General features: G+C 43.1%; 1 protein-coding gene across 4 annotated transcripts in view; it reads left to right on the forward strand.

Annotated features, from left to right (window-relative positions):
• Positions 1 to 15,202, forward strand: part of alpl (alkaline phosphatase, biomineralization associated) — a 165,139-nt gene that overhangs the window by 38,606 nt on the left and 111,331 nt on the right. For 2 of the 4 annotated variants that reach the window (XM_067970679.1, XM_067970680.1), the window contains 2 exons: positions 865 to 1,010; positions 12,752 to 12,871. In XM_067970679.1, the coding sequence (XP_067826780.1) occupies positions 950 to 1,010; positions 12,752 to 12,871 (181 nt within the window). In that variant the 5' untranslated portion in view covers positions 865 to 949. Of the gene's footprint in view, positions 1 to 864; positions 1,011 to 11,703; positions 11,943 to 12,751; positions 12,872 to 15,202 lie in introns of all 4 variants that reach the window. The other 2 variants (XM_067970681.1, XM_067970682.1) reach the window with 2 other exon arrangements.

The raw sequence follows: 15,202 nt of genomic DNA on the forward strand, positions 1-15,202 counted from the left end.
AGGCCGACACTTTAAGATCACAAGACCCCAATGGGTGAGGAAGGCCATTCGGCCCATCTTAGTTCATCCATCCAGAATGACCCTACCCTCCCTCCATCCATTGCAGCATCCAATTGATTCTTAAATGATTCCAGGGTTTTGACGACCCTTACTCTGCTCAGATGTCGATCACTGTGCGATAAAGATTCTCCTAAAATTACCTTTTTTACTAGCTTGAACCTGTCCTTGTTCTAAATCCACAGTTTAGTTTAAAAGAGTATTCTGGATTAAACGTTCCCATACCATTAACTATCTCATAAACCTCTAAGATTACCTCTGAGATGTCTCATTTGCTGACTGAAAAGCCTGAGTCTCTCCAGTCTTTCCTTCATAACTCAAAACTCAGACCCCTGACACCAGGGATCTGCCTTGTGGCTCCTCTCTGCACTGCCCCCAGCAGTTGAATCTTTTCTCAATGACCAGAACCGGACACAGTTCTCAAGGTGCGGTCTGACCAGAGCCCTGTAGAGTTTGATCATGATTTCCTGATGTCTGCATTAAATTACATCTGTCATTGTTCTGCCCACTCACATTTTGTTTAGCTCACCCTGTAATTTCTGAGCTGCCTCATTTGATTCCACTGCCTAGTGGAATCTTTTGATTCCTGGGTTGGCATCATCCAAATATTTGACCAATCTTGCATTGAGTCACTGATGTAAATTCGAAGCATTATTTGTCGTAACACCAGGCTCTCATAGAAGTGTCGTGGTCAGTGTTAGGAATATATCCCCGTGTTTTGTTAATGAAGTCAATGTATGGATCTAGATCTCTTGAGTGACACAAACCTCAACAGGTAATGTTGCTTTTTGCCACCTTTTTCTTTAGGGAACACCTGAAGAGTTTGACACGAATCTCGCTGGGAATTGGATCAAGTCGTATTGAAGGCAGAATTAGTTGTCCTGGAAGTACAATGAAGATTCCACTGCTGCTGCTAATTGCCAATCTAAATCTCATCTGGGGATCCGTCCCAGGTACAGTCATTTAATAAAAAACGGCTTCATTACACTCGTTGACCACAGTTTTTTTTTAAAAGTTTTGATGCCAAAATAAAACTGAAAGTTTCTCATTGTGTAAGTGCGATTAAATATTTTTTGTGAACTGCACTGTGTTAGGTCTCCGCAGGTCCAGTACCAGACCCTAGCCAGGCAAGCAAGCAGTGGTGGCCTATTCTCAGCCCTCTGCCCCTATGTTGCTCCAAGCAGCCTTTCAAAGGCCCATAAGACAGAGCTGTGGTGACGTGCCCTTGCATTTCCCCTCCTTTCTCTGAGGTGAAGTCCCTTCCTGTGATGGAACAACTTATTGCCAACATGAACCTACACTGGTACTACATGGGCAATGAGTGTGGGAGGCACATTCATCACAAACCTTATAGGTGCATGTGGATCATGATTCTCTTTAGCACAAATTAAAGATCTTCAGTGATACGCTGGTCTGTTCCCTGAAGGAGGATCCCACTGTGGTGTCGGATTATGGACCGACTGCCTGTGCGACTGAGAACCAGCTTGCTGAAGTTTTACAACATTTGTTTTTCAAGGGAACACAACAATGAAGAAATGTTCAGTGGTTCTGATCTTAGAGCTATGATTTCAATCATTATTTTTCTGATGTTTATGACTAAATGAACCCAACTGTTAACTATTTTCTTGCTGGCATCATAGGAATATAGGAACAGGAGGAGGCCTTTCAGCCCCTCGAGCCTGTTCCGCCATTCAGTTAGATCATGACTGATCTGTATCTTAACTCCATCTACCCGCCTTGGTTCCATAACCTTTAATACCATTGCCTAACTATGTAGATGTTTGAGTTTTTGTGCTTGTATCTTCAAGTCATCAGCCTCTGCCTGTCACCCTAAATTCTGACTCTGCTACTGTCAGGGTGAGTATAGCAACCCAACAATCTTGGGCTACTAAGATTTTAATGCTGTCTTCACTATTTCTTCCACATGACAGGTTGGCTTATCTGGGTTTGCAGCCCGTTAACTGTGTGGCTTTTGGAGACTTAAATATTTCAAACTCTGTTTGATGTTTTGGGGAATGAATATGTTAAATTTCATCCTGGTCTGCTAGTGATAAAGATCTGGGCTTCTCCTCATAAAGCTGGAGTTGGTACACACCTTAAATGGTGACTTCTTAGCTCATGACCATTTCAGATGAAATTGGTGCCCATTTTGTGAATTGATACTTCCCATTCAATTTAACACAGGAAAAGTGATTGGAGCCTGATCAGTATAAAGTTACAGTAGATACATCTCGACTATTTACCCAGGAAGAAACATGGGAGTCAACACAGATGTAGCCATATTCATGTCTTGCTAGGGGCACAGCCACTTTAACTGGCGGTATCTCCATATATACGTGTGGGTATTAGTTTATAATTCGTAGTTGTGGATATTCTTGTCGGGTCTGGTCACCTGACACTCACTTTCTTTCACAAGATGAGTTTCTTCAACAAAACCTTCAAGATGTCCGAGATTCCCATCATGTTGTCCCCTCCCCCACCCCAATCTCCTGAAGTCCAACCGCTGGCCTTGATTATTTGGTAATTTTTTCAGATCTTTATCAAACTCCGTACATATTCCAAGCGTTTATTGTGAATATCAGCAGTGTTTATTTATAGTATTTGCCTTTTTTTTTAAATAAAATGGTGGTCTTTGTGCATTTATAAACCATTCATGGGCTCTCCCAACCCTTTGTATGAAAGGATTTTCACTAGACTTGTTCTTGATTTCATTTTGAAAACTCCCTGCTGAGGTCTGTCAGGCTGAGAAACTTTTAAAGTTCAACCATCTTAAGTTTTTTTTTACTCATATTTTTCACCAAAACCCTTGGTGCCTTTTGAAAGCCGACTTGCTGTAGAGATCTATGTTGACCTGTCATATCAGGCATAAGTTAACCAGGAGGCCTGGTCGGCTGTTAAAAATAAGCATGCTGGGAGTTGCCCAGGTGCAAATTTAAATCCATCCTTAAACTATCAGCCTCCCCCCACCCCAGAGTAACTGATAAATACTTCCTCTGATTTCCGGCACGATCATTAGTCTCAGGGATTGCTCCATTTTTTTTGAAGGAGGGTGTGCTGGGATTCCCATCTCTGCTTCAATACAGATTTTTTCCCCCTTTTTTGGCCATTTCTTTCCTCAGCGCCACCCTGCTCCCCCTCCTCCTCCCCTCATTCCCAAGGCAAAGCCTTTCACAGATTCGGTTTCAAAAACTTTTTCTTTTATTCATTCATGGGATGTGGGCGTTGCTGGCGAGGCCGGCATTTATTGCCCATCTCTAATTGCCCTCGAGAAGGTGGTGGTGAGCCGCCTTCTTGAACCGCTGCACTCCGTGAGGTGAAGGTTCTCCCGCAGTGCTGTTAACTGATCAATTCTGGCCATCCTTTGTCATTTTATTGTGCAAATATCTCAAACTGGGAGTGAGTGGCGGAGAGGAGTCACCAACTCAAAAATGCGAAGGGATTGAAACTAATTTGATTGGATGCCTCATTGATGGCGGGGTGTGCTCTCTGAGTGTTGACAGGACGTACTGCTGCTGACAGACTGAGTGAGCTGTGGTAATTCATTTTGATTTTAACTGAAGCCGGGATGTGCAATAGAAAATGACTGTTTAAACCTTAATCATGAAGCAACATAAATGTTTTCTGACATTTTACTGTGTGATTTAATGTGTGTAAAACGCCTTTACATTTGATAAAGCATTGCATTATATAAGCATCTTGTTGGGGAAAGTTGGCGGCTGCAATGTCTAACTGCTATAGGTGGAGGCCTTTCTCCACTGAACTTACTGGAAAGCAGGGCCTGGAGGAGATGAGAATCGCAAGTGGATTCCTCAGTGGTTGGGCTGGTTATGGGTGTGAGTAAGTGAGCCGTAGAGACCAGGGAAAGGCCAATTCTGACCCCAGTCGGTGCTGAGTTAGTTGAGCTTAGTCACGATGGCAGTTGGGGTGCTACAATTAACCTCAGCACCTCTGGACCAGGGCAATTAAATTAGACAGGGTTTCCACTCTTGGCAATGTCTAGCCACCTGCACTGGATGTGTGTGTGTGTGTGTGTGTGTCTGTTGGTGTGTGTGTCTGTCTGTGTCGGTGGGTGTCTGTCTGTGTCGGTGGGTGTTTGTGTGTCCGTCGGTGTGTGTGTCTGTGTCTGTCGCTGTATCTGTCTGTGTCTGTCTGTCGGTGTGTGTGTCTGTCTGTCGGTGTGTGTGTCTGTGTCTGTCTGTCGGTGTGTATGTCTGTGTCTGTCTGTTGGTGTGTGTGTCTGTCTGTCCGTCGGTGTGTGTGTGTCTGTGTCTGTCTGTCGGTGTGTGTGTCTGTGTGTGTCTATGTGTGTCTATGTGTGGACTCTAATTGAGGATATGATTAGGCTTGGCTGTTTTGCCACTACAGTTGAATAGCCTGCTGAGACTTGCTGACAAGCGAAAAATGGCCACTTGAGTGAGATACCAGAAGGTTGCTGGGATCTCGGTCAGATGTGGTAGAATATTTCAGAAACAGCAGACAAGACCAAAAATAGGGAGAGTGGTTAACTGTGAAGTGATTTCAAGAGGAAATAGACAGGTTGGTGCATTATGCAGATAGATGTCAGATACAATTTAATGCAGAGAAATATGAGGTGATATATTGTGGGAGGAAGAATAAGGAGAGGAAATACATACACAAAATGGTAAAACCTCAAAAGGAGCAGAGAGAGTTAAATCTCGAAATGTGGGAGGACAAGTTAATAAAGTAGTAAAAGAAAACCTATAGGAGGCTAGGTGTATAAATAGGGGCACACAGTCCAAGAGCAAAGAGGTGATGCCAAGCCTCTACAAATCTTTGGTTCGGCTGCAACAGAATAATGGGGTTCTGTTTCCGCTGGGGATCTCTCAATCGTCCACCATAACTTCGGAAGATCTGTGGAAACCCTGTAAGAATGGTATAAATGCTGTTTACACCGTTTCTCCCAGTTTTCCCTGGATATTCCACTGAAGTTACATAGAATTTCACAGCACAGAACAGCACAGAAACAGGCCATTTGGCCCAACAGGTCCATGCTGGTGTTTATGCTCCACACGAGCCTCCTCCCACCCCTCTTCATCTAACCATAGCAACATACCCTTCTATTCCTTTCTCCCTCATGTGTTTATCTAGCTTCCCTTTAAATGCATCTGTGCTATTCACCTTTATTTCTAGGGGGATAGAATATAAAAGCAGGGAAGTCATGCTACAACTGTACAGGGTGCTGGTGAGACCACACCTGGAGTACTGCGCACAATTCTGGTGCCTTTATGTAAGGAAGGACATACTTGCATTGGAGGCAGTTCAGAGAAGGTTCACTAGGTTGATTCCAGGTATGGAAGGGTTGTCTTATGAGGAAAGATTGAACAGCTTGGGTCTATACTCATTGGAGTTTAGAAGAATGAGAGCAGATCTTATTGAAACATACAAGATTCTGAGGGGACTCGATAGGGTAGATGCTGAGAGGATGTTACCCCTCATGGGGGAATCTAAAACTAGGGGGCATAGTCTCAGAATAAGGGGTCGCCCATTTAAGACGGAAATGAGGAGGAATTTCTTCTCCCAGAGGGTCGTGAATCTTTGGAATTCTTTACCCCAAAAAGCTGTGGAGGCTGAGTCATTGAATACATTCAGGGCTGAGTTAGACAAATTTTTGATCAGCAAGGGAGTCAAAGGATATGGGGAAAGGACGGGAAAGTGGAGTTGAGGTAAAAATCAGATCAGCCATGATCTCATCGAATGGCGGAGCAGGCTCGAGGGGCCGAATGGCCTACTCCTGCTCCTATCTCTTATGGTCTTGTGGTCTTATGGCCTTATTAACCCGCGTCGCTACTTTTAGTGGTTTGTGTATCTGTACCCCCAGATCCCTCTGCTTCTCTACCCCATTTAGACTCTTATTTTCCAAGGACTATGTGGGCTCCTTATTCTTCCTACCAAAATGTAGCACCTCACAATTACCTATATTGTAATTCATTTGCCGATTACATGCCCATTCTGCAAGTTTATTAATGTCTTCCTGTATTTTGTCACGGTCTTCCTCAGTATTAATGGCAGATGATGGGAAAAGCTATTTCTACTGGAAAGTGAATTGGTAACTAGAGGGCATAAATTTAAGATCATCATGACAGAGATCGATAGATTTTTGGACTCTACGAGAATCAAGGGATATGGGGATCGGGCGGGAAAGTGGTTTTGAGGTCAAAGATCAGCCATGATCTGATTGAATGGGGGAGCAGGCTTCAGGGGCCACATGGCCTACTCCTGCTCCTATTTCTTATGTTTCTTATTATCAAAAGAATGAAGGGGATATTTTTTTGGCAGAAAACGGGATGTGTTACCAGAAACAGTAATGGAAGCAGAATCCATAACAGTTTTTTAAATGGAAGTGGATAAATATTTAAAAGAAGAAAAATTTTAATGGGTATGAGGAAAGGACAGGGGAATGGGGCTAAGTGGCCAACTCTGTCAGAGAGCTGGACTGCACAGGCACGATAGACTGATTGGCCTCCTGTGTTATGAAATTCTATGATTCTGTTGTGCCTTTAAGTATATTAAAAGTCTGCATGGATTGTTAAAAGCAACTCCCTTCCCTGGCAAAATAATGCTTTGCCGTTATTATGATGTGGAGATGCCGGTGATGGACTGGGGTGGACAAATGTAAGGAGTCTTACAACACCAGGTTATAGTCCAACAGCTTTATTTGAAATCACAAGCTTTCGGAGGCTTCCTCCTTCGCCAGGTCCCAAGTCAGGTGGTAATAAAGCCTAGTTGGATTTCAACTTGAATCTCCTCTGCACCCTATCCATAGAAGTTACAACGTGGAAATAGGCCATTCGGCCCAACCATTTTGTGTTGGCGCTTACCCCCCACATGATAGTTGCAATCACATTTTCCCAACCTGTTCCTATATCCTTTTATCCCCTTTTACTCCTGTTGGTATAAAGGGATTAAAATGGCGAAACAGAGCAGAGTTAATATGATTCACCGTCTAAGGATTGTCTGAAATGGTGTTTAATTTATTAGTGACAAGGAACATGGTGGGGAATTACTGTAAGTATCCAGTTCTGAAGTGTTTGTGTTTTGGTCAGAGGGGGCTAAAGTTACGGAGCATTCCAAAAGAGGGTCCTCTTCCCCAAAACATCTTCCAACCCCTCCCCCAAGTTAGTCAAGCTGAAATGAGACACAGTGTGTGAGATATGGAGGGCATTAACTCACATCCTGCTATTGTGTATCGTGTTTGACTAATTTATTAGAGTTCTTTGAGGAAGTAGCAAGCAACATGGATAAAGGGGATCCTGTGGATGTGGTGTACTTGGATTTCCAGAAGGCATTTGACAAGGTACCACATCAAAGGCTACTACATAAAATAAGAGCTCATGGTGTAGGGGGTAACATATTAGCATGGATGAAGGATTGGTTAGCTAACAGGAAACAGAGTGTAGGCATAAATGGGTCATTTTCAGGTTGGTAAGATGTAACGAGTGGAGTGCCACAGGGATTGGTGCTGGGGCCTCAACTATTTACAATCTATACCAATGACTTGGATGAAGGGACCGAATGTATGGTTGCTAAATTTGCTGATGACACAAAGGTAGGTAGGAAAGTAAATTGTGAAGAGGACATAAGGAGTCTGCAAAGGGATATAATTAGGTTAAGGGAGTGGGCAAAAATTTGGCAGATGGAATATAATGTGGGAAAATGTGAACTTGTCCACTTTGGCAGGAGGAATGAAAAAGCAGTATATTATTTAAATGGAGAGAGATTGCAGAACTCTGAGGTACAGAGGGATCTGGGTGTCCAAGTACATGAATCACAAAAAGTTAATATGCAGGTATAGCAAGTGATTAGGAAGGCAAATGGAATGTTGTCATTTATTGCAAGGGTAATGGAATATAAAAGTAGAGATATTTTGCTACAGTTACACAGGGCATTGGTGAGACCACATCTAGAATACTGTGTGCAGTTTTGGTCGCCGTATTTAAGAAAGGACATAATTGCTTTGGAGGCGGTTCAGAGAAGGTTCACTTGACTGATTCCTGGGATGAGGGGGTTATCTTATGAAGAAAGGTTGGACAAGTTGGGCTTGTATACATTGGAGTTTAGAAGAATGAGAAGGGATCTTATTGAAACATATAAGTTCCTGAGGGGACTTGAAGGGGTAAATGCTGAGAAGATGTTTCCCCTCGTGGGAGAGACTAGAACTAGGGGCCACAGTTTAATAAGGGGTCTCCCATTTAAGACGGAGATGAGGAGAAATTATTTCTCTGAGGGTCGTGAGTCTGTGGAACTCCCTTCCCCAGAGAGTGATGGGGTGGGTCATTGAATATTTTTAAGACTGAGTTAGATAGATTCCTGATTAACAAAGGAGTCAAAGGTTATAGTAGGTAGACGGGAAAGTAGGGTTGAAGTCACAATCAGATCAGCCATGATCTTATCAAATGGCAGAGCAGGCTCGAGGGGCCAAATGGCCGACTCCTGCTCTTATGTTCGCCATTTGATTATCTCATTACATGGTGTCTAACTGTATCCTCATTTACTTGTGAAGCATAAAGTACCTGTGGCATTGCAACCAAAACTTGAGAAAAGCACATATATTGTATGGAGGAATGTCAGGGCTAACATTTACGTGTGTGCATGTATCAATGTGTATATATCTAGTATATCTGTGTGTATCTGTGTATATGTGTATCTGTATGTGCAAGTATGTATTAGTGTATGTATGTATGTGTAGATGCATATGTATCCATGTTGCATCTGTGTGCATGTGCATATCTCCATGTGCACATGTATGTATGTGTGTGAATGTATGTTTGTACATGTGACAGAGGTAAGAATTGTCATCTGTTTGGCCCAGAAGGAATTGGGGTTTTGGCTATATTATGTTTATAATATGAAATCAGTTTCGGAATCCTAAATGTTAATTCTTAAGGGTCCATGGCTGGAGCCATTGGGACAAAAAAGGTATAGTTATGTTAATGAGCTGTGTCAAATGTTAATGAAGCAGCTATCGAGACTGTTTTCCTTAACAATCTGGGGCAATAGGTGGGTTGTTCCCACATTGCGGTGTGTCCAATAGGCGTTCGCACATGAATGTGTTGATAGGGACTGAATTCATGGATACACAGGGTGAGGGTGTCTGATCAGGACCAAAATTAGGGGGCGGTAGTTGGTTTAATTGGCAGCCCTACTAGCCAATCCCTAGACAGGGAGAAGATCAGAAGTCGTGCTGCTGACTCACTGTCTAGCTCGGATACAAAGGACAGAAGCACATGGTCTAGAGCCCCATTCTCGAACTTCTACTGAGAGACGGATGAGGGCCAAGGTCTCCTTAAAATATAGCTGACTAGGTCCAGAGGAAACTTTGGTCAGAAAAGTTAATATAGGTAGCTAACAGGGATAGTATGGCTTGTTTTGTTTTCTATACTGCCAGGTGGCTTACTGAGTTAGGTAGAAGTGAGGTGAGATTTACTATGCATTTTTATTTTGTATGTTCACTTAACAATTTGTAAAATAACCCAAGTTGTCGAGTTTTACATTCAGTCCTGTTCCACTAAAGTGTGAATCAGTCCGCCTTTTCAAAGATTGGAGAATCACATGTGGAAGCACGGTGATCCAGTTCTTATAACAAGGTTGCTTTCATTGCTATGGCCCCCTGGGTCATACTGCATTATGACTAGATATTGGGCAGTTCAAGGTAAACTCCTGATCGTAAGGCACATGGGATCCACTTATGGGAAACACGAGTGATGCTACACCCAAGAGAACTTCTAGAGTAGACCAGATATATATAGCAATGCTTATAACTTGTATGTGAATATCTGTGTGTTTTCATCACTCTTAAATTGACTGTTGTAGGTACTGGTACAGCTTTCTTCCCAATACATTTATTTTGCTTTGTGTGATCCACAAAATCACCTTAACACTTTTATGGGATGGATTTATTTGAGCATTATTCCTTTTTTTCCCTAGTTGAAACCGATTTATCATGTTAACATCCTGTAGAATTGCATCTGTCTCTGCTGATGTACCTGGTGGCTAAACCAATGGAGCTGATATGACCTTCCTCTTTGATCTTAACTGGAATGTGAAGATTTTCATTCAGTGTAATTTCTAATCATCTGTCTGTTCCCATATATGTTCATCTTGTTATGTCATGTGTTACCATGTTTCATTTGTCTTGTTACATTTGTGCATTTTTTCATCATTGCCTCTGCAGCGACCTAGCCCCTCCCCCACCGAGCTTCATCCTCTGGCCTGGAGGGTGGGGCACTCCAGCCCTGTAGGAGGATCATGTTTTGCTCCCCCACCTCCCCTCTCTGCCATCAGCCATGTGTGTTTGGGGCAGTTCGAATGGTGAGCTCGGTGCTGAGTTTCCCCCCTGACACTCTAATAGCAAGAGAGAGACAATCCTTCATTGTTGTGGGACTCTCCATCCACAAGCAACTCTGTGACTTTACACAACTTGGCCCACTAAAGGGAGCGAGTATGAGTGACAGACAGGCCTGAGGCTTGGACCCTTAACTCTTAGATTCAGAGTGACGTGTTCAGGCCAGAGATGTTTAAAGCAAAAGAGTATTCGATTGTGTTGACGCATGATCCTAAATATCATGGATGATACACCTGAATGCTCATTGGTGTTTCTCAATCCTCAATTATGTGTTCTAAATTATTGGTCAAATGCAGCCTTGAGGGGAAGACATTTTGTGTAGCACCCTCTGTTGGTAATCCGAGTGGGGTTGATGGGCCCCCAGCTCCTGGTGTCGTTACTTTTGATCACCAGCCAAAGGGTTCCACGCAAAACATATTTCTCAGGAGTTGGCCCTGTGGTTTAAACACACAAAAGGCGGAACTGAGAAGCGGCCGTAAGTGTGACGTGATGGGGGTCATTTTCAACTTCACCGCCTAGATGGTGACCTGTCTGATCGAATAGCCCACCCGTCGTAGAATCTCCCTGATTTTCATCCCATCGATTTGATCAAAAATGGGAAAATAACTGGGCAGGTTCTGCAAAGGGCGGGAGATGTGCTGTGCCAGGTAACCGCCCAGACAGTGACATTGAAAATTACCCCCATCTTCCTTTTAGGATTGTGACAATCCAGTAGAATGCCTTTCCTCTTTTAATTAAGGCTTGAATTTCTTTCAACTTCAAGTAACCCTGAAAACCCTCCTCACGGCCATGAACCCGATTATAACTTCCCAGTTTGAGTTTATTTTATTAATCTTTGTAGTGTTGGTGTTTTCTGTATCCCGTAGTAGAGAAACGATCCCTTTCAATCAAACTTCATAGTCCCATCTCTTCGACTTCAATAGGCTACGCCCCATCTGCTGGACTCAAGAAAAAAAGAAACTATCATCAGATACGCCTCCCACCTCCAGGTTAGGCCATTCTCAGAGGCCCATCTTATCTCATTTTATGTTCCATTTGTTGTGTCATTTCTCTTAATGTGCTGGGAGTGGGATTGTGTGGGGCTCTAGTCTGATTGTCCCCTTGAGCACGCATGGATTTAAGTATCTCCGCTCAGCCATTAAAACTGTCTCGGTGGATTTTCAGCATTCTTTTACGACCTGTGCATGGTTAGAATTAGTTGTGCATCAAAGAAAACTAACTGCTCTTCCTTAGATTAATGACTAGTCTCTTGCTTAACTGAAGCACTTTCTTTGCTCCAATAGCATATTATTACCGTGTGTAATAATTGTGCCACATACAGGAACTGTACTGTGGATCTCGCATTATCCTGGTGGGAGTGGAAACAAAGGATTGAAACTGTGCAAGCCAAGCAAATTATGCAAGAATTTTCTATTTGCTAAGATGCTTGCATGTCTGTTCCTCTCTATATACTTTGAACGGCTTTAAAGTTGTATCTACAGCACAAGGGCAGTCCATTCCCAGGACCAAATGGAGCTTGTTTGTAAGTATGATTACTTTTCTGATGAAATGTCTAGTCTTTGGTCAAGGTGGTCCCTTCTTCTGTGTTGAAAGAAAATGGCCAAGAGGACATTTCTGTGTTTCTTTGCCCCTCCCGCAAATGAATTTCTCTTCCTGCTCACGCACTCCTAAATTTGCAGTGAATGGTTTTGGTAAGTACAGTTGGGATTACTTCACAGCCTCTGTTGGTGATCAATAGGCGGATCAGTGTCTCCAGGTCAAGGTGGCTGGTGTCTGTTTTTACAGCTGAGAGAGCATCCTGTCTCCCAGACCAACCCATCCAGTTGTGTTACTGTGAATCCATGTCCTCTGGAACTGCTAACTTCATTTCACCTGAGGTTCTGAGCAGCTGGCACTGGGAGGAATCCCATTGTACACACCGGGTTTGTCGTGCAGTCCCATAGTTTCTCATATAACCAATGAAATTAGTGACCATCTGGAATACACCAGTCCATTAAGTTCATTCTGGGATGCCAGTAAAATGAAGAAAGATAAGAAGGTCATTCTGAGTCTTCCCAAATTTTACTAAATTTACCCGGAAAGTGCACTAATGTAAGGGATTATTACAGAATCGCTGAAAAGGGCTTATGGCAAACATTTACCAGAATGGACTACTCCTTGGCTTGACTGGTTACAGCTAAGACCCTGAAACATTTTAAGTTCAGTCTGAAACTCTGGTGAAATGCTCTTTATCTGACCTTTTGATTTAACCTGTTACGTTGAATTGACTCAACCAGCCCCCAAATCTGTAAAAGTTCTTTGGATCTAATCAGCTTTTCTTGCATGTTGCAGAGCATGAAATGAACCCAACGTACTGGAGGAACCAAGCCCAGGCAACACTGCAACGAGCTCTCACCTTACAAAACCTCAACACGGGCATAGCAAAAAATGTCATTCTTTTCCTAGGGGATGGTACGTGTTCAGATATTGGAGGATTAGTAAATTCTGTTGAGTTGTCCATTGTTGACATTAATTAAGCTAGAATTTTCTATAAAGCCTGGTTTCCAACATGTATTAGTTGCCATGAAAGGCACGGTGGTCTAAAGCATTGTAACTCCAGGCTGGTAGGATGTGGGTTGGTACCGACAATTCTCCGCACAGCTGTTGGACAGAGTGGACCTTCCTCACTAAGAGATGGGGGGAGAAAAATTCGGAGAGATGTCTCCCCCCCCAACCTTACTACCTGTCACACACCTGCACTTCTAACAGCTAATGGCATAAATTATTGATTGTGGCTTAGCAAGAAAGGAGACCAAAGAAATGCATACATTAAGAAGAAGAGACAATTAATGGTGTTACATTTCATTCAGCAGTTCCACAACTGCCTTATTTAATTGGACATGACCAGTGCCTCACCTGACCTTTTATATAAATTGGGATCCCTAATGTAACATGTGACAACTGGGCTGATCATTCTGTTAGATTGCATTAAGTTACATTTTTGCTCTCATCAATGAACTGGGGGTAATCAATCACCAGTATTTAATGGGTATAGTTCTTGTGCTTGTAGACATAGCAATCTTTTTGCAACACAGTGACTAATTGGTTCTGAGTTATCCATTTGATATAGAGATTTGGATTATAGAGACCTTCATGGAACAACGTGAGACTGGTGAGGCACATCAAGTCTGGTTTCATCAGAGTGGTCCTGTCCCGATTCCCTGTGCCTTCTGACCTACATTGGCTCCTGGTCTGGCAACACCTCACATTTAGAATTCTCATTCTTGGGGTTCAAATCCCTCCTTGGCCTCACCCTTCCCTATCTCTGTAACCTCCTCCAGCCCTACAACCCTCTGACATCTCTGCATCTAATTCTGGCCTCTTGTGCATCTCCGATTTCTATCACCCCACCATTGACAGCCGTGCCTTCAGGTGCCTAGGCACTAAGCTCTGGAATTCCCACCCTAAGCCTCTCCTCCTATTCCACCTCTCTCTCCTTTTAAGATGTTCCTTAAAATCTACCTCTTTGACCAAGCCTTTGGTCACCTGACCCAATATCTCTTCATTACAACAACAGCAACTTGCATTTATATAGCGCCTTTCAAACTTTGCCCGATAACGCTCCTGTGAAGTGATTTCGGACGTTAAAGATGCTATATAAATGCAAGTTGTTGTTGTTGATTCCAAAATTTCTGGAAAATTCTGCCACTGCCAAATAGACTGTTCTCTGTGCGTTTCTTTTATTATTGCCCCTCCGTGCTCTTCTCTTTGCTTTCCTGTCTTCTGCAGATGTTGAATGCTACTGGAGTGCGGTCCCAAGTGGCCAGTGCTTATGTGCGAGCATTGACAGTGAGTGTTGGGCAGGCTATTCCACTGCAGGATTTCAGCTCAGCCCGATCCCGGGTTGCCCAAAATATGCAGAAGTTACTGTGACTCAGTACCACACTGGACAGGAGTATTCACTTATTGAGATAACGGGGAGGCTAGCTGTCATGCATTGATCACACGCACATATACCCATGCTGCTGTACGCAGCCTGAGTACACTAACTACACAAAATATACTACATTGGAAGTAGGTTGACATCTGGGTGACTCCATGTCTTCTTTACAATGTTCTGCCTCTAAATTCAGTGTGGAATGAACCTAGCCCTTCGCACTGTGGGGTATCTACACAGAGTGTAGGCCCCTATGTGGGCAATGACAAAAGATTTTTAGTAGATTCTGAGTTTATTCCAACATGAAAGAAACTGTGAGTAGTAGGTTGTCAGGGTCAGTACAGCTCATTTTCCTCCTGTATTCTCAACCAGCATTGATAAGACTGCTCAGTTCAGGGATGTTAATCACCCATTGTGGCTGAAACCAAGACAGTTCAAAAAATGCATCATGGGATTGTTGGATCCCTTTTGTTTCAGCCTATCATTGATCAAACCACTACGTGATATTTGGGACCACTTAATTTCCTTATGAGTGGATCTCCAAAGCAGTGTTATCCAATAGAAATCGCTGACTAGCCACAGGTGTTGCTATGGCGATACAGTTTTAGCCACATGCACTATTTTAGTGGATCACGCCTTACACACAATACAGGTAAATGTACTTCGTGTGTACATTTACTTAATAAACATCTGCCCCCATTCAGTAGCCAAGGAAGTAAAGCACTCACAATGATCAAAAAACACTCGCACACTCTGCTTTTCAACTTATAATTTTACCAACAAACACACAAAAAGATTAAAGTTCACGTGCCTCACGCTGTGCGAATATGAGTATTGAGATCACATGCCCGACAATAGTGTCTATT

Source organism: Heptranchias perlo, chromosome 32 (assembly GCF_035084215.1).
Source record: "Heptranchias perlo isolate sHepPer1 chromosome 32, sHepPer1.hap1, whole genome shotgun sequence".
Lineage (NCBI taxonomy): Eukaryota > Metazoa > Chordata > Chondrichthyes > Hexanchiformes > Hexanchidae > Heptranchias > Heptranchias perlo.